The sequence below is a fragment of the Erpetoichthys calabaricus genome, chromosome 10 (assembly GCF_900747795.2).
Source record: "Erpetoichthys calabaricus chromosome 10, fErpCal1.3, whole genome shotgun sequence".
In the NCBI taxonomy this organism is placed as follows: Eukaryota; Metazoa; Chordata; class Cladistia; order Polypteriformes; family Polypteridae; genus Erpetoichthys; species Erpetoichthys calabaricus.
The window spans coordinates 34,644,951-34,664,540 of record NC_041403.2 but is presented as its reverse complement, the minus strand read 5'-3'; the positions used below and the strand labels follow the sequence as shown (position 1 = coordinate 34,664,540).

General features: G+C 36.4%; 1 protein-coding gene across 4 annotated transcripts in view; it reads right to left on the bottom strand.

The window, feature by feature from the left end:
• Window positions 1-19,590, bottom strand: part of nr5a2 (nuclear receptor subfamily 5, group A, member 2) — a 204,680-nt gene that overhangs the window by 168,516 nt on the left and 16,574 nt on the right. For all 4 annotated transcript variants that reach the window (XM_028811054.2, XM_028811055.2, XM_028811051.2 and 1 more), the window contains one exon: window positions 16,312-16,958. In XM_028811054.2, the coding sequence (XP_028666887.1) occupies window positions 16,312-16,958 (647 nt within the window). The remainder of the gene's footprint in view (window positions 1-16,311; window positions 16,959-19,590) is intronic.

The following is a 19,590-nucleotide window of genomic DNA, read 5'->3' as shown; positions in this document are numbered from 1 at the left end:
CGTCGCAGACTGGTTGTGAGGACGCAAGGCCCTCCTGCTTGAAGGCCATTCCCAGAGTCATTTTAAAAAGCCAGCACCAATTTTAATCATCCAAGATTTGGATTTGTTAAGGATAAAAAAAATGTCATTTCATATTATTAGTTTTTGAATTTACTGGTTGCGCAATTTTTTTCTCCCATCTGATTAAGATTTATGTCTCGAGTTTCTTGGCTCAGGTCAAGTGTACTCTTTTTGGCTTATGACTTACTGCTATATTCTCTGACCATGATTTTTGCTATATGTCCTGAGCTTTGTTATTTAATTATTGCCTTCCCGGTTACGACCCCTTCTCTGTGCCATCTTCTGATGCCATTCTCTCACAAAGCTGCTGTTGCCATGTGCAAGCTGTGCACTTCCAAAGGCTTGGGTTTGACTGCCAGACCGTCACTAAGCCACACTTGATTCCTGTCTGGCTCTTTGAAATGTTTCACCAGTTTCATGTATGATCACCAGCTCCTTGGGTTTCCTCTCACATCACTAGCACATACATGTTTAACAAATTGTTAATTTTAAATTTAACAAATTGCGATTGTGTATGAAAGAGAGCTGTTGTTCATTTTGGGTACTGCTACCTTTGCCAACATGAGCTCAGGACCTTCTAATAAAATTCAGGTTCAGAAAATGTACACATGGACTATTATTAACGTTATCATCTGAAATATGAATCTTTGACATGCACAGAGGCACAGCAATGTGGCTGTTAGAATGTAAACTACGAAGTTCTCAGATCACACAATCCAACTTGATAAGTGTTCCCCTTGTGGTCAGCCTCACGGCTTCAGAGTTCTGGGTTTAAATTCTGACCAAGGATCGCTTTCAGTGGAGTTTGCAGATCTCCCACATATCTATGAGGGTTTTTCTGCAACTTCTGTACTTTGGGTTTTCTACTCCATCCATAAACACATGGAGTTCAGCTTTGCAATGGGTCTGATTGACAGGGTATGCCCTATGAAAAGCTGGCCTCGTCCTCAGGATTAATTCTTGGCAGGGGTCCAACACTGCTTTGACTGGCAGGGGCCCTGGTGGCCACACATTTGAACAGTTCCACCTTAATATTGTGTACGGCAGGCAGTATATATAGCGTGGTGGACCTTAAACTTCAAGGTTTTTGTTTCAGGTCCTACTATTGACTCCTTTTGTGACCCCGAGCAAATATCTTTAACCAGCTTGTGATCCAATTATGGAAAACCTATGCAAAGAATTATAAGTCACCGGGGATAAAGGTATCACCCAAATATAAGATATTAATACTAATAACATGATTTGAAATGTAGAAAAAGTATCAGCTGAATATATGCATATGTAATTTGTGACTTCTGGCAAATCTCTATAAGCAATAAACATTTCACTTGAGATGTTATTTCCTCAAATGCTCTCTCCTAAAACTAGCCAGAGGCTTTGCCTCAGATCCTAATATTGTCTCATTTTGTAACATCACGAGAATAACTTATGAGGATGATGCTGTGAGTTGTCAGGCAGTTCAAACATGATTCTAATCACAATGATTTCCGCACTTTTTTTTTTTCCAGAAATCTCCAAACCCCACCTTAGAGTCGAGCATTGGCCGAGAAACAGATCCTGAAATAAATGGTCTTTTGTGCAGAACACAATGTGGAATATATAAATATAGCCATTAATACACAAAATAATGTAACTTAGGTTGATTTTTATTGTGGGAAAAAGCTACGGAAAGCCTTGGGTGATACATCCTATCTTATAAACAAGTGACCATGCCACATTGCCGAGGTGATCTCTCCCTGGGCATGAATCACTCTGTACATTCTTTTCAACTAGAAACAATTACAGATGGGAAAAGTGCCACGCCATATCAGCAGTGACAACAAATTGCATTGTCCTTTGAACATCTGTTTCCTCTTACGCTGGACAAAACAGACAAGACAAGGTGTTAGTTAGCTGAGAGGTAACTACAATTTCCAAGAACTGTATTAAGTTTTAGAACGCAAACAACAATGGATGGCATACATTACCATCTATACAGTGTATGTGTGGGTATATACATTAGTTTTTCAGATAGATAGATAGATAGATAGATAGATAGATAGATAGATAGATAGATAGATAGATAGATAGATAGATAGATAGATAGATAGCATATTCATATTATATAAACTATACTTTATATGTGAATATATATAGTTAATTTACAAGTCCCTATTCACCTAACATTGCTAAAACATTCACCAATTTAGATTTAAATGACTCCAACATACTGTACGACAAACTAACACTCTTTCCATATATACAGTATATGGTTCTTTATGGGTAGATAAAGTTTGCAGCATTTGTGATTGCACAGACTTTTATCCAAATTTTACATAATGTGCGAGTAGACGGGTCAGGCTTTATGCCATTGCTTTTGATGATGTGCACACTCAAGCATCTCTGGATAAGATCACCAATGAAACATACCAATGTAAAGGCCTGCACCAATAATGAAACAAAAATGGCATTTGGGCAACACACAAAAATATGTTTGCTCTTAATGGACATAATAAAGAAAAGTAACTTCTTTATTGGATTCCCTGAGGTGAAAAAAAATCCCAAAATAGATGCATAATATCTCATTTAAAGGTCAAAAATTTTTCTGCTGTTGCACACATGTAGGCAAACATCTACATCTTATGCTTTATCGGTCAATTTTTTGTGTGGACAAGAATACTTTAAGAAATGATGAGAAAACACTAGTTTGGACACAGATTGCTTTATGCTGTTTTTAAATGAGAACTTTTGAAGCAGTGCTCTAGTATCAACAGTTTATAATAATAATAATAATAATAATAATAATAATGTATTATTTATTTTTAATTATTAATTAATAAATGCAACTTTGGCATAGAGACAGTAGTTTGACATGTTACATATTTCTTATACTATGATATTTGCATTTAATTTTGAGTCTTGCACCTACGTAGTAGTTTGCTCACTGTGACCTTATCATTGGACTGTCATCTAGAGACTTAAAAAAATTCTAGATTTAAGTATTTCTCTAAATTATCTATCTATCTATCTATCTATCTATCTATCTATCTATCTATCTATCTATCTATCTATCTATCTATCTATCTATCTATCTATCTATGTAATCCTATTAAATTTGAACCATTTACTCTGAAATAATTTGCAATTATTTTTAAATATACACTTCAAAAATGCTTCAAACTGACAAGCTGACAAATGTTAAAATTATGCTAAAGTGCTATTGTGGCCTTACTTTTAACACATTCCAGTGCTCATGATGATGCCAGTCCCTCAGTCCACCATACAGTCAGACTTCTTACATTTTTCATCAACACAAGTGGTAGGTCTTTTTGCCTTGTGTAACACTAATAGGACCCTAGAAATCCCATAATGCCCAAATATTTACGTTGTCTATAAGTAAACTGAACTGATGGGACTAGACCTTTAAACATTTTGCCAGATGCCGTTTTACTTCATCTGTATTTGAAGTGAAATCCTTTTGTTCATACTTGGCTAATAATAGAGGACGAGGTGGTGGTGTATTTATAGTTGCCAAACGGCTCAGTCTCACAAGGCTTTTTATTCACTTACATTTCCTGTGTTTACACTAATACAACCCCTATTTAATCACGTGTGCCTCCTTAATTCACACTTAATTTGGGATTATTATTTTGGCAGTATGGCATTCACACATGTTTGGCTACGTACTACAATCCTCCAGCTTTCAGGTGTCCCATAAACACAGTTTCTATAAAAGCTAGTCACCAAACCTGGCCCAGATTTAGCCATCTGCTTCAGTATGTAAACTTTGTCTGTATAACCCATTACAAGATTCAAATTAAGTAAATGAGCTGCTAAAACACAACGTGCAGTTTTGACCGGAGCTGCCGAAACGATCAAGAAGCAACACCAGCATCTCAGATGATGATGGTGCCAAATGGGTCTCTCTGTAACATATTAACCATCTAGCTTCCAGTCCAAACTTACACAACATCTCTGTAAATACTGTAATCCTTCAAGAAACTTTTCAATTTCAATTCAGTTTATTTTTGTATAGCACTCTTCGCTGAGTTTAGATGCAAAACAATATGAGAAGACCTTGCGTTAAATATGGACTTTACTAATTACATAACGATTGCTGCTTAAAACATGAAGTAGTCTGAAACTGATTAACATAAATGGAGCCCAGCACTATCTGTCCACTGATTTAAGTGTTGAACTGTGGTCAGATTATAAAATATAGATATAGAGCACCAAACGGTACTTCAAAGATGTCTACAAGTAAACTGCTATAAGTACATGGTTTAGATACTCTGATGGGTTGCCTGATGGTGTTGTTAGGGAGAAAGTGGCAGCACAAAATAGCACCAGAGCCTAGCAATTCCCTAATTGAGAAAAATTAACTCCATTAACTGGCAAGTGCCGGTGAATGTACACCACAAAGGAGCAGTAACCTTTGTAGGAGTAGGTATTGGTGACCTGTGTGGAAATTGAACATCCTCTCACAGAATGGCTGGTCACAGGTGACCCAGACAGTGACAGGCATGCCTGACCCCCTCCTAACAAAGCAAGGGTGAGGTGAGTGAAGGCGGTGCAGAAGGACAGGATACCTCTTGTTTGAAAGAGAATAGCATGTTGCCTTCAACTGTATAGAATTGTGTTTTCTTTTTAATTTGGGAAGGATTTATCTGAAGTCATTTGCTTCCCTATAGTCTATATGAAGGCCACATCTGACAAGTAGGGCACACCAGAATGTGCCAAGGAGACCTGCTCCTTTATAGACTACGGAAGGCGTGGGATAAGGAGATCTCAGAGGCCACCACTGTGGCTTGTAGTTTCTGAAATGTTTCAGACCCGTTCCCTATTATAAAAGTAATTCCAAGCTTGGCCAATAGTGAATACAAAATGAGAGCATGAAGCCAGACATGGGCCAGCAGTCCATCTGAGTCCCTTGTGTGTGTGTCTGCGTGCAGTTCTGATTGGGAAAGGGTAACAATAAAAGGTTATTTACCTTTGAGCCTGGCAAAAAAATGTACATAAGGTGGCAGTATTTTTTATCTCACCCAAAAAGTATCTTTTTGACAGAACAGAACCTAAGCTATAAGGGCTGAAAGAGGCTGAAGTGACTTGTGAAGAGTAAGTGATGTCAGAATGCTGACAACTGGCACCTTCTCATGGGCATTATGGTACCCAACAGTGTAAATGAGTTGTGCACACCGCATCAACTGACCCATAAGTGCACCCCTAATGGGGCACGAGGGGTCAAACATCTCCTTTTCACGAAACTTAAAACAAATAGGGATCGTAATACAGACATGTGGACTGTTGTTATATTCTATTTAGGGGTTACTGATCCCAAATATAATAACATTTTGGATTTTTGATTGTTTACCAGTGGTCCTAGTCCTCTAAACGTTAACATTATACAATGTTATTGTCTGTTGTACCTGCATTTTTTATCACTCTTTAATTTATTGTTTTTTATCAGTATACAGCTGCTGGAGTATGTAAATATCCCCTTGGGATTAATAAAGTATCTATCTATCTATCTATCTATCTATCTATCTATCTATCTATCTATCTATCTATCTATCTATCTATCTATCTATCTATCTATCTATCTATCTATCTATCTATCTATCTATCTATCTATCTATCTATCTATCTATCTATCTATCTATCTATCTATCTATCTATCATTGAACTAGTCTAGGTATCTATTATGCAAGACATCAAGCTTTTATGGGTTGCTCTCTATTTTGTCCCTCTATACCTGAAAACCCCTCATTTTTAGTCATTTTCGGACCATATTTTGTGCAGGATATTACTCATTGGAACATTAGAACACTCTAGACAAGAACAGGCCATTCAGCCCAACAAAGCTCGCCAGTCCTATCCACTTATTTCTTCCAAAAAAACATCATGTCGAGTTTTGAAAGTCCCTAACGTCTTACTGTCTACTACATTACTTGGTAGCTTATTCCAAGTGTCCATCGTTCTTTGTGTAAAGAAAAACTTCCTAATGTTTGTGCGAAATTTACCCTTAACAAGTTTCCAACTGTGTCCTCGTGTTTTTAATGAACTCATTTTAAAATAACAGTCTCGATCTGCTGTACTAATTCCCTTCATAATTTAAAACACTTCAGTCATGTCACCTCTTAATCTTCTTTTGCTTAAACTGTATAGGCTCAGCTCTTTTAATCTTTCCTCATAATTCAACCTCTGTAGCCCTGGAATCAGCCTAGTCGCTCTTCTCTGGACCTTTTCTAGTGCTGCTATGTCCTTTTGTAGCCTGGAGACCAAAACTGCACACAGTACTCCAGATGAGGCCTCACCAGTGCATGACAAAGCACATCCTTATGAAAAAGAGTAAACCAATAAGTGTTGTAAGTAAAAAATGATCAGAAGAACTTAAATGTTGTGCACACCGCATCAACTGACCCCATAAGTGCACCCCTAATGGGGCACGAGGGGTCAAACATCTCCTTTTCACGAAACTTAAAACAAATAGGGATCGTAATACAGACGTGTGGACTGTTGTTATATTCTATTTAGGGGTTACTGATCCCAAATATAATAACATTTTGGATTTTTGATTGTTTACCAGTGGTCCTAGTCCTCTAAGAGCCTCTAACCAAAATTTAAAAAGTATACATTACAAACATAAGCCTATAGTGTATCGTTTTAGACTGTTTCAAGGTCAGTGATTATGAATATGATGTTATTTTTGATCCTTTCCCAGAGGTATAACCCTCTATGTACCTTTATAAGATGAAAAAAATGAATTTCTATTACAATTGAGAATATGTAGACTTTAAACATTTAAACTGAAGCACACATTTTAACATTTCAAATATTTGATGCAATTATTCTTGTTTATTACATTTATCTACCTCACACATTTCTTATGAGCACCCTGAATTTGGATGGCTTACGCTAAATTTGAATTTTTTAAACAAAGGGCAAAACTAAGCATTAGTGGTTGACTCTGGTCACACATTGCCATCCCTGGCTATTGGAACTGGACATATTTCACAGCAACTAGACCTCATCAGATTTATAATTTTTCTTTGATTCACTAATACTAGATGCCAGATGGCTGGGTTAACATGGCTGCTAAACAATATAAACTGAAGCATGTTTAGCTGAAGGTCCTCTTAGACAGTTGGGCATGTGTCAAAGCAACATGGCTTAAATAGATAAAAAAAAAATTCTATCAATTATGGAAACATAAAGAAAAAAATTAATAGGAAAATAATTACAATGGGGTATAGAAACTGAAAAATAACAAGAAGCTTTTTCTTCAGCTGAAACTTCCTATTTATTCATTTTCTGGACACCTAATGCAGAGTACATCATGAGGAAATGCGAGCCAGAGCGGGACATTAGTCCATCAGAGGGTGCAGCTACCACCAACTAATGGAGTCACCAACTAATCTTTGAGAATGGTAATGGAATATTCAAATGAATTGCACATGAAAAGGAAAAGAAAAAAACACATATATATGTATGTATGTATGTATATATACAGGGTGAGTTAAAATTATGTTAACATTTGAATGGCAGAAACAATTTATTAACAAAACATACTTCATACGTGCAAGATAATTTATAGGAATGTCTCAACCTGTTCGCCATCATGTTCAACGCACAAAAACCAACGAGCAACAGCACCATTTAAAGGTGATACCACAGTCCGTATTCTGTCCTTCAGGTCATTGATATCACAAACTTTCTTGCTATACACACACTCCTTCACCATACCCCATAACCAGAAATCACAGGGTGTCAAATCAGGGGAGTGTGGAGGCCATGGCAATGGTCCACCACGACCTATCCATCAATCTGGAAAGTTGTGGTCGAGATACAAATAATCCATTAGTGTTAACATAATTTTAACTCACCCTGTATGTGTATATATATTACATTCACGGCATTCGTAGTCTGAATCACAATCTGATTGTATGGGTGGTTACCTACCAGGTAACACTTGTGGTTGGTCAGCAAGTCGGCTAACATCCGCCACGATGCCCTAAGTTGTGAGAAGCAGATCATAGAATGGTTGAAATAGTTTTACTGTCAAATAATGCAAAGAGTACGCGACACGTGTTTCGCCCTAATTCTGGGCTCATCAGGTGTACACACTCTACTGCACTCCCTCTCGGGAATCGAACCTCGGACGTCAGCGCTAGAGGCGAAGCCCCTAACGTTGCACCACGGCGTGTGGTTCGTTTATTTGACAGCATGTAGATCGGGGTAATTACATTCACAGCATTCGTAGTCTGAATCACAATCTGATTGTATGGGTAGAATTAGGGCGAAACACGTGTCGCGTACTCTTTGCATTATTTGACAGTAAAACTATTTCAACCATTCTATGATCTGCTTCTCACAACTGAGGGCATCGTGGCGGATGTTAGCCGACTTGCTGACCAACCACAAGTGTTACCTGGTAGGTAACCACCCATACAATCAGATTGTGATTCAGACTACGAATGCTGTGAATGTAATTACCCCGATCTACATGCTGTCAAATAATCGAACCACACGCCGTGGCGCAACGTTAGGGGCTTCGCCTCTAGCGCTGACGTCGAGGCTCGATTCCCGAGAGGGAGTGCAGTAGAGTGTGTACGCCTGATGAGCCCAGAATTAGGGCGAAACACGTGTCACATACTCTTTGCATTATTTGACAGTAAAACTATTTCAACTATATATATATATATATATATATATATATATATATATATATACACATATACGGTATATATAAAATATATAAATACATAATGTATAAATAAATATATAATGTGGTGTAAAACTTGGTGCAGGTAGTGGCCAGGACAGGTACTGTACCTAGATCTACCAGCCAGCCAACTCCCCTAAACTGTAAATTACCAGTGACAATTCCTGCTCATCGTGGGTTTTGTGCCCTAAGGCAGATTCAAGGCATTATTCCTCTTTGCTTGATGTCTGCATGCGAGTCTTTTTCTTTTATATTGCTAAGCAACAGTGTTCTTAGTGGCTCTCTTGTTCTCGTTGCTTCCAGTCCTCATTTATTTACTTGTAACAGGTTGCTCCTCTTAGAATGGTGCCTGAGCCATTTGTTCGTTTCATTTAGACTGAGTTTCAAGAGCTTTATATTTCTTTGCCCAGATGTGCAAATATTCATCTGAAGCCTTAAATGCTATAATAGCACCGGAAACGTACATCCCTTAAGATATATGGCCAAAAAAGAAAAGCTAAGAATACATAATATAAAAACATACTTAACCTTCTTAGACCCACTTAGTCCAATTTATGATTTAATGGGGAGAGACCCTATTCTGGATAAACTGGGAACAAGGCATACGTCATCCCTGGATAAGGTGCCAGTTCACTCCTGGGCCTTTTCGTGCTCACACACCCACACAAACTCAGCTTGGAATCACCAATTGAGTACATGTCAATTAATTTTACATTCATTTAGTTGATGATGTTGAAAGAAAATAGAAGTACCCAAAAGTAAATCCATGCCATGTAAATACAAGGACAATGAGCAAACTCTACACACAGGAAACAACCAGGCATTTTCTGGATCTACAGAATAGCAACTCAAACTACTTTGTCACCATAGTGCTCTAATGTGAAAACACCTGAATCAAGGATTGCTATGCTCAGACTCTGTAATGAGTATTCAGACTCAGTGTAAAATCTGTTCCCCCAAATAAAAAGGCATAGCAGCACAAGAAGCTATTGAGAGAAGAGCAATCATGGGTATTCCAGGACAAGTGTAATAATAATACTTTACATTTATATAGCACTTTTCTCACTACTCAAATCATTTTAAACAGAGAGTGAGGAGCCAGTTCAGCAACACCAATTTGCAGCATGTCCCTGTGATGGCAGCCATTTTGTGCCAGTACACTCACTAACAGGTTTGAGAGAAAAGCCAAGCAAAATGACACCTTTCTCTACATTCATAATGGCTAACACGGTACAACACCCTAGTACTACAGGTTTGAGAGAGATAGCCAATTAGACACAGGGGATGATTTGGGGGCCAGAATGACAAAGCTATGGAGGGCAATTTAGCCTGGACATCGAGATACACCCCACTCTTTATGAAGGGTGTCCAGAGATCTTTAACAACAACAGAGTGTCAGGACCGCGGCTTTACATCTCATCCGAAGGCATTGCACTGGGACATTGGGATCTACAACATAGCATAGCAGATCTTCCAGCAGCAACCCAAGCTTTTCCTAGATAGTCTCACATCCAAGTACTGGCTGAGGCTGAACATGTTTTATAATGACATACTAAGGGAATTAAGGCTCTTTGGTCATGAACAGGATTAGCTCTGTGGGGACCTAATCCAGCTCTTCAAAATACTCAACAGTGTCAATAAAGTTAGTCTAGCCGAGTCCAAGTAAAACAGTTAAACCTATACGATAGTGGAGGACAGTGATTGAAACTAAGGAAAAATAAACTCAAGCAGGAAATGGGAACGTGGTTCTGCAGAACTTATGACAAACTTCCAGTTAATGTAACTTCATCGGAGACAGTTGTCTGATGGCAATATATTGGTAGCAAATTAAACTCGACAGACTGCATGACCTCCTCTCACTTGCATAATTTCTTTTTGTTCTTATGTTTTGTCGATTACTCAAGTACTCCACATCTAGTAAAATGGTGTATAGTGCTAGCATCTTTCAAAGCAAAGAAAAACATTAAAGGATAAGGCTCATCAAAATATATTATGCTTTTTTATTTTCTTATTCTATGCAATGAAATAACATCGGTCTGCACCAAAATCCTCCTGCACAAAAAATTAAAGAATTAATTGCAATTAAAAAAAAAAAAAGATTTTTAAAAACAAGTTACATTTATTTAATGGCATGAACATTTGTCATTTGAACTGAAAATTGCAGTCTTCCTCATTCTTGTTATTAATTTGTGGAAACAACCCAAAATCAAGTAAGTGCTACACATCTTTGTGACAACTTTTTGTACGTAATAATTACATTTAAAACAACTATATGCATACTTTATACATTTTCCAAGTCTAAATAGTTCCTTTAAAAAATATGTTATGTTTTTTCCCGAAAGTGTTTTTTCATTTTAAATTTTCAACTTGGAAAAATGGGATGTGATGAAAGAATTCTTTTATCAGACTTGGATTCAATTCAGCATCTTCGGGTTACAAGACAAAAAAAAACATGTAACATTTTTCACAGGAGCAAAACTATATACTGTATATAAATTTATATATTTTCATTGCAGACCAGGGGGTAATCGTGTAGTGTTGAAGCTTATAGGGGATGGCACAGTAATATCTCTTACATGTAGTTCTCTACTTAACTGTCAGTTTCTAATGTGCATACATGTCTCTTTATATCACCTTCCATATCACATTAGGACCTGAAAGATTGGAGTACGGGGATTGTGAAGGTAATGACACAGACATGGAATTACTGAGGGACATATCCATATTTCACAATTTTATTGGGAGACAGGCTTAGCAGCATAGAGAGCTTAATATTGTTTTATCATATTATTACATCTATAATAAGCCTATGACTATCTAGCTGTTATAAGGTTATCACCATCTATCTATCTATCTATCTATCTATCTATCTATCTATCTATCTATCTATCTATCTATCTATCTATCTATCTATCTATCTATCTATCTATCTATCTATCTATCTATCTATCTATCTATCTATCTATCTATCTATCTATCTATCTATCTATCTATCTATCTATCTATCTGTAGCTTTTCTGGAAGCCTGTACTAAGCTAGTCACAAAATGAAATTTACTTCCTTCAAAAGAAGTGAAAACGATCCACCCAGGATACGATCGTCCAACTAACAAAGAGGGGCCGACTACAGCATGGCTTTAAATAAAGTAAGCAAAAAAAGATCTTTGGTCAAAGAGAAAACCTTCTACTTAAAATAACATGTTGCAATGTGTTTTTGCTTTTCGAGATGGCGACATTTGTACATATAAAAAAACTCTGATAAACAAAAATTAAATCAATTCTCCACTATAAAGGGGTTGGTGTGAATAACAAGGAGCAAGAAATAAAAAGCATATAATATGTAACTAGCCAAGATAAAAATAAAAGACAGATAATAGTTTGCATTTACTGGTGTAGCAGTTGACTGTTGTCTATTTGCAGCAGCACAAATAATTCAATTGCACATAAAGTACTTGTATCCTTTTTTATATTTCACTTTGAGAAGTTTAGGACTATACACACAGAGTGCCTTGAGAAGTCATTCAGTCCACGGCACTCTTTCAGTTCTTCTTGTCTCAAAATTTGGACTAGAAAAAGATCAGAACAGACTTTTGTCTTCTTTGCCACTTACAAAGCTTTACACAACAGAAATTATTCAGTTCAAATCAATTCATTTCAGTTTTATTCTATTCAATGTAAGTGATTTGCTTGCAACACTCTTCACCAAGTACAACTTCACCATAGCTAGATATAAATACAACTATAAGACAATACGAGTACAGTACAAGTAATAAATCACATGACTTTAACACACATTTAAAGAGAAATGAATCTCAGTGATTAACATGAACAAATCATGGCAAAGGGAAGATCCATTGATAATAATAATAATAATAATAATATTAAAATCCAATGCCTGGGGGAACACAGCTAGTAATAAAATGCACAATGACAATTTCTCTATTCATGGCCAGTTTCTGTATAATTCAATAATTTCATAAATACAAAATGAAGTTCACAAGTGGGCAAAGTGAAGTAAAATTATTTTTGTGTTATTCTACACATAAGATTAGATAACTGTATCCTAAAGCTCCAACACCTCCGAGATGTGTAATTATAACTATGAAACGCTCATCCACATTTTATTCACAATTCAACTGAATTTATTCGTATAAATATTTATAACCATAATAATATTTATATTGCTTGCTTATTATATTATTATGAAATATTTTCTTTCATTCTGTGTGTATTTCTGTGAAGTGGAATGTGATCACAAGGTCACAGAATTTGATCCATAATTATAAGCACAGAAGAATAGAAGGCGTAAGGGTGGAGCACATTTTAAAGTGCTGGACTTATGCGTAGATTACAAATTAATCTGAAAAAACTCCCCTTCTTACAAAAACAATACTCAATATGGGTAACATGAGCAAATGTTCAGATAGCCGTCCAGATTACTCTGCAGCTATGCTAGCCTCTAGAATGTGTGTGTCGTCCCAGCTTCTGTGCTCAGTTCACCAACCACACAAATTAAAATGTTGCTTGCTGAAAAAAGTCTTTTGAAAAAGAACATATTTTAGGCTGAAGTTTGGAAAGCGATTTATTACAAAAGTATCCACAACCACATTGTCTCATCCCCTATTATTAATCTCTCAGCTATGAACTGTAGCTTATAAAACTTCAGTAGGGGCTTACAAATTAACCATTCTATATACTGACTCTCTTTAAATAATATTTCATTACTTGAATTTCTATAAAAATAGAATCGTACTGAAGCTTTTAATAGAGAGAGCATACAAATTTACACAGAAAATGTGAAGGCCAGAAACTTCACTTATAACATTGTGAATTAATTCTGTATTATCTGAACAACAAAAGACTTGCATATGAGCATAACTGAAAGCAATAAAGAAGTAAAGCAGATAAAGTGCTATTGTAATAGAATTATTCAGTAGAATGATTGTATTACTTTAAATACATTGAAAAGAAATAAAAAATGATTTTTTTACCAAAGGCATGCTTTGTTTTGTTCATGCCCTGAAATCAAAAGTTTTGCAAGAAAATTTTTGCAAAAGATATTTTAAAGTACTAGAAATCACTTACTAGCAATATCATGAAAACATTGTCACTCTAGTAAGTCACAGGGAAATCTACTATTTGTTAAATGAAATCGTAAGAAAAACAATGAAAGTTTCATAGATGAACTAACATATCATGATACTGTAGATAGATAGATAGATAGATAGATAGATAGATAGATAGATAGATAGATAGATAGATAGATAGATAGATAGATAGATAGATAGATAGATAGATAGATAGATAGATTGGCTAAAATCATGCACAAAGAATAAATTATTGTGTAAATTAATTGTGAGAAAAAATGTAACATAACATAAGAGAGCAGATGACTAAAAACTTTTTAAAAGAAAGGTTCAGTAAAAGCTTCAGAATTGTTTAAAAATATTTAACAAAAAATGCAAAGAACAGCAAGTTGTTTCTTTCTATCCTTCTTTGTATTTTACCCATGTAGAAATAACATTTACAGAGGCATGTAGAAAATACAGCTATCCCTTGGGCAGACATATGTCATAAGCAGGGCTGGTTCCTGCCTCATGTCTCAACACACACACACACACACACACACATATTATATATATAAATATATATATATATACAGTAAACGTAGACATATGTATGTGGGCGGCACGGTGGCGCAGTGGTAGCGCTGCTGCCTTGCAGTAAGGAGACCCATGGGTTTCCTCCGGGTGCTCCGGTTTCCTCCCACAATCCAAAGACAGTTAGGTTAGGTGAAGTAGTGTTGTTAAATTAGCCCATATGTGTCATCCTGTGACAGACTGGCACACTTTCATGGGAATATTCCTGCCTTGCGTCCAATGCATGCTGGGATAGGCACCAGCTTCCCTGTAACCTTGCCCTGGATAATCTCTCTAAAAAAAAATAGATGGATGACTATATATATGCATTTGAAGGTTTTGGAAAGAGTACACTAAGTTACACTATTCTGTATTAACAACTCTGTGCTCAGCACATTGATAGCTAGTAAACGGACTAGAGTTTGGTGGAACGAGTTGACTTTTGACAAACGCTAATTATTAACATCATAACCACAAGACACAGAACTAAGTTCTTTTCTACATGACCGTTTTTAATGACATAGCAACCAGTATGGTCTATCTTTTGTTTGTGTGCTTTTAAAAAACATCCCAATTCAAAGTATATTAATTCGGCAAATAATATTAAGCTTTGTTTAGCCTTGTTATTATACTGTAACCGCACTATAATTTTAAATTTGGTTTTATATTTACTGTAGCTTTGCTGTAAAACTTAAATACTTAATAAAGCTGACACCATAAAACACTTGGAAAGTGTACTTAAATTTGCAAACCTAATAAAAGGGTATATACAGAAGTTGCAGAAAGCATAATTTTTTTAATAAAGTACGGAAGTAGAGCAATACCTTCATCGATACAGCATGCAGAAAAACATCAATTTCTTCTGATTTGCTAATTTATTGTCAGTAGATCTACATTCGGATTGCTGTCATGAATGCAGTTTTTTCAAGTCATTTCAATTAGAGAGCACAAACAGGTGGAAGAATTGGGGGCAACTGACCACCCTGGAGTATATCCAGTAATGTTTTTTATAAATCTGAATGTCATACACTGAAACATTGTAAGGTACAGTATGTTATTTCAGAGAATGACATGCACACATGATTCACCTTCACTTCAAAATTCACCAAAATAGGCAAACCACAATATGAATGAAGGGAGCACAAAAATCAAAAAAGCCAGACAAGCTCTGGCTGAAGTTTGGGCTTGAAAATGTCACAGAATGTTACGCTTTCTATATACAGTATGTACTGCAGATAAGTGTGTGTGAGTATACAATACGTGTACATAGATAGATAGATAGATAGATAGATAGATAGATAGATAGATAGATAGATAGATAGATAGATAGATAGATAGATAGATAGATAGATAGATAGATAGATAGATAGATAGATAGATAGATAGATAGATAGATAGCACAGCAAAGCTTGAACAAAAACAGTCAAAGGATAGAGGAATATATTGAATGTAATTCTGAAGATGCGCTAATGTGAAATTAGCAAAGACTTTTGTCTCAAGAAGAATATCTAAAAAGTTCATTGATTTTGCTGGCAAGTGGCTTTCCTTACAAATCAAAAATGTTTCCCTTACTTAACAAAAAAGTATCGCTCATGTCAAATGTGTCATGTGTACAACATTCATGTTTGTCTATGGTTTATAGTAAATGGATGTATGCTTTATCAATACAAGTCAGAAGGCTATTATTATTACTACTTTCCTTTCTCACTGCAACTGTATTATAAAAAAGCCTGAATGACACATCCTTATGGAGTTGCTAGGCCTCATTTCATGCCTGAAGGCAGCAGATCTAAATATGTGAAATACAGTAGGTAGTATAAAAACAGCAGGTACATTGCAGGTTCATTGTTGCATTTACTCATTGCTTGGATGATCAGAAAACATTTAAGTGAAACATTGCAGAAGCCCTTACCTTAAGCTCTCTGAAGAAAATGCTGCTCCTAGCCCATTCGACAATGGAAAAGAGGGTCTGGTCTGCCATTTTGCACATAAGGCCAAAGGTATTAAGCTTTTCATGTTTCCCCCTGCTTGATTGTTCTTGTTGTAGGTAAGTCAAGATTTTTGCCTGAACTTGTGGTTCATCTGGCTCACATTTCAAAAGTTCGATTATTAGATGGGGGAAACTAGGCGGGGAATTTGTCTGGTAAGTGTCCGTGTACGAGTAGTTCATGAGAGACTCTGGAGAGCTAGTATAAGGGTCAGGGTATTCAGATTTGATAGTGCGGCTCTGAAAATGACTGTAAGCCTGATAGCTCTGAAGACTTCCATGTGGTGGCATCGTCATGCTAATTGGAGAGGTCACAAAGGGACTTCGGTCATAATCTGTAGGGGGCAAGGCAGCATGATTCAGAGGTAGACCCTTGGAAGCCGAGTGAATGTTCTGGATGGCCGAAGATATTGTCAGATCTGTAGGTGCGGTTTGCATCACCTGAGACATGGCTTCTATTTTAAGTCCATTGGCTCTGATAAGGGCCTTCTTCTGTTGCTTTAGAGCTCGGTCTCTCTTGTACATCGGTCCAAACTTGTTGCGTCCACCACGCATGCGATCGGCTCTCACCGCTGGAAGAAAAATCATTAGAAATATATAAGTTATAAAAAGATAATGTGCTGCAATTCTCAAGTTATTATACTGCATTTCAGTTTTCAATAAATATCGATCCATCAGTTCTATCTTACTTTTCTGGATACTCCAGCTGCAAAATGGGTGGACGGATAAAATGTTTAATGTAGTTCTTTCCATTCTGCCACTCTTGGACCTGTTTAGAGTTATGGGAGATATTCTTCTAGCATTAGGACACCTAGCAAGACTTATACACACATACAGACTGCAAATTTAGTGTCCACAATCACCCTAAACAGTTCATTTTTGGCAAGTGGTAGAAAAAAAAAAAAAAACAGACACAGAGAGATCATGCAAACTGCACACATGCATTGACCTAATCATAAAAGAAACCTAGTTTCCTGGAAGTAACCAAAATGCCACAATGCTGACCTTTTTATTGTATTTATTTAAGTAAATTTCAGACTAAATTAGTAGCTGGATAATTAAGAAGTAACATTCAAAGCACAGAAACTCTTAAAAGAATTTTCCATCCAATAATATTATTTTACTTATCTACTTAACCGACTGTGTTTTGTAGGGATGACTAAGAAAACTTTCAAATTTTATATTTTCATGGAGGACAAAGATGAAAACAAATTTACGACATAATACAAGCCAATGGTGACCCATGCTGTTCAATGGAAAACGATGTGTAAAACGTTCATGTGGAAAGAGAAAAAACAAATTCACAGCACTTGTCCTGCATAATCCACATGTCAGTTATCCACTTGTATGCTTGCAACATGCAAAACGCATGCATTTTTGGGTAAATAATGTGTTAAATTGGTACTTCAGGAAAAATCAGTGCATATCTAAACAGGAAACTGAAGTCACGTTGAAGTGAAGAGAGGACTCCTGACCAATGAATGAGGCGGATCTTCAATTCAAAAAGTCATTTCCATGTGTTTTCCGTTTATGATGTTTTGCATGTTGTAATGAGACACGAGTAACATGAGGTTTTTTATTTTTTTCTTCATTTTTCACATTGCTTACTATTATTCAAAGCTGATCACCATTGGATTGTATTCCATCATAGATTTTTTTTTATCATCATTCTCCGTGAAAACATAACATTTAAAATTTTTCTCGTTTATCACTACAAAACACATGGGGTAAGTAACATAAAAAAGAAAAAAAATGGGTGGAGAATTCCTTTAAAGTGGGCCGTAAATGCAAATTTTTATAAGCATGAGTTCACTAGTTTATTTAGCTGACACTTTAAATAAAACCAACCTATAAAACCTTTTTTTGTTGGCGTTTCCACATTTCTACCATGTGAAAAAATGGCAGGTAAAGTGATTTGCTTGGGATGACATAGAAAATGAGAGGAGGGAATTGTGATTTCACTAGGCCAAGACATTTACTGGAAACAAACAAACTGATCTGAAAAGCGATGGAGATGCAGACAGGTGTGTTATTCAAATGCTATCAAAGCATCCATTGATTGTTCATCTCTTCCTGAACCAAAGTTTCTGTTATTCTTTCAAAAAGAAGGCATTGCCTATTCTGTTAGCTTTGTTCACTAGGTGGTATGCCAGTCCATAGATGGGCTCACATCACTAAATATTACATATGTCCCTTCACCAAGGAGCCATGCACATTGCTGGTACTGACATATTTTTTAACAACTGGAGCACAGGATAAGTGGCTTATTCAGAGTCATTCAGTCAGTCAGAGGCAGGAACTGAACAAAAATCTTGTTTTTGTGAAGTATAAGGCACAAGCCTCGGGGTGACTATATTATATATGACACAGTATATAAATAGGAAATTGTTACAAATTAACTGATTAAATCCATTAAATTTCTAAACCCTCTTTATCCTGAGCTGGGTAGCGGGGGGGTTGGAGCCTATTGCAGCAAGCATCAGGTGCAAGGCAGGAACAATCCCTGGACACGGCTCCAGTCCATCGCAGGACAAACACTCAGACACACACATATCGGAGAACAATGCTGCGTCACCAGTCCACCTAACCATTGGACTGTGGGAGTACTCAGTGGAAACTCAGGCAGACATGGGGAGAACATGCAAACTCCATGCAGAGAGGACCCAGGACATGAGCCCCAGCCTCATTGTTGCAAGACGAGAGTCCTACCACTGTGCCACCATTCTACCCCTTCTATGAAATTATTTACTCTAACTACATAATTCAGTTTTAGGGCTTTGATAAGCAGGAGTATGTCCTGGCAGTAACAGACAAAAGGTAGTAACCAATACTGGACTGGACGTCAGGCTGTTAATAATGCTAAATGAAATTTACATCTATAGGTTTGCTGCATCTTCAGTACAAAACAGTAGGTTAGTGCTAGATAGGTGGGGTATGAATATGGAAATCTTTAAAACTCAAGTCATTTTCTGGTAAATTACAAAATATAAGGTATTTTAGTGGTATGAATAGAAATTTGAAGAGAAAGAACAACAGTTCTGTCTTAACTGGATTAAAAAAATAAATGTTTATAGTCACAAAAATGATCACCTACAGCTAATAGCAAGATAACTGCATATGAAGACAGAGAGTAATAAATGATATTTACAGTAGGAAGCATTTGCTGTAACAAAATAAAACAATTGTAATCTATCTATCTATCTA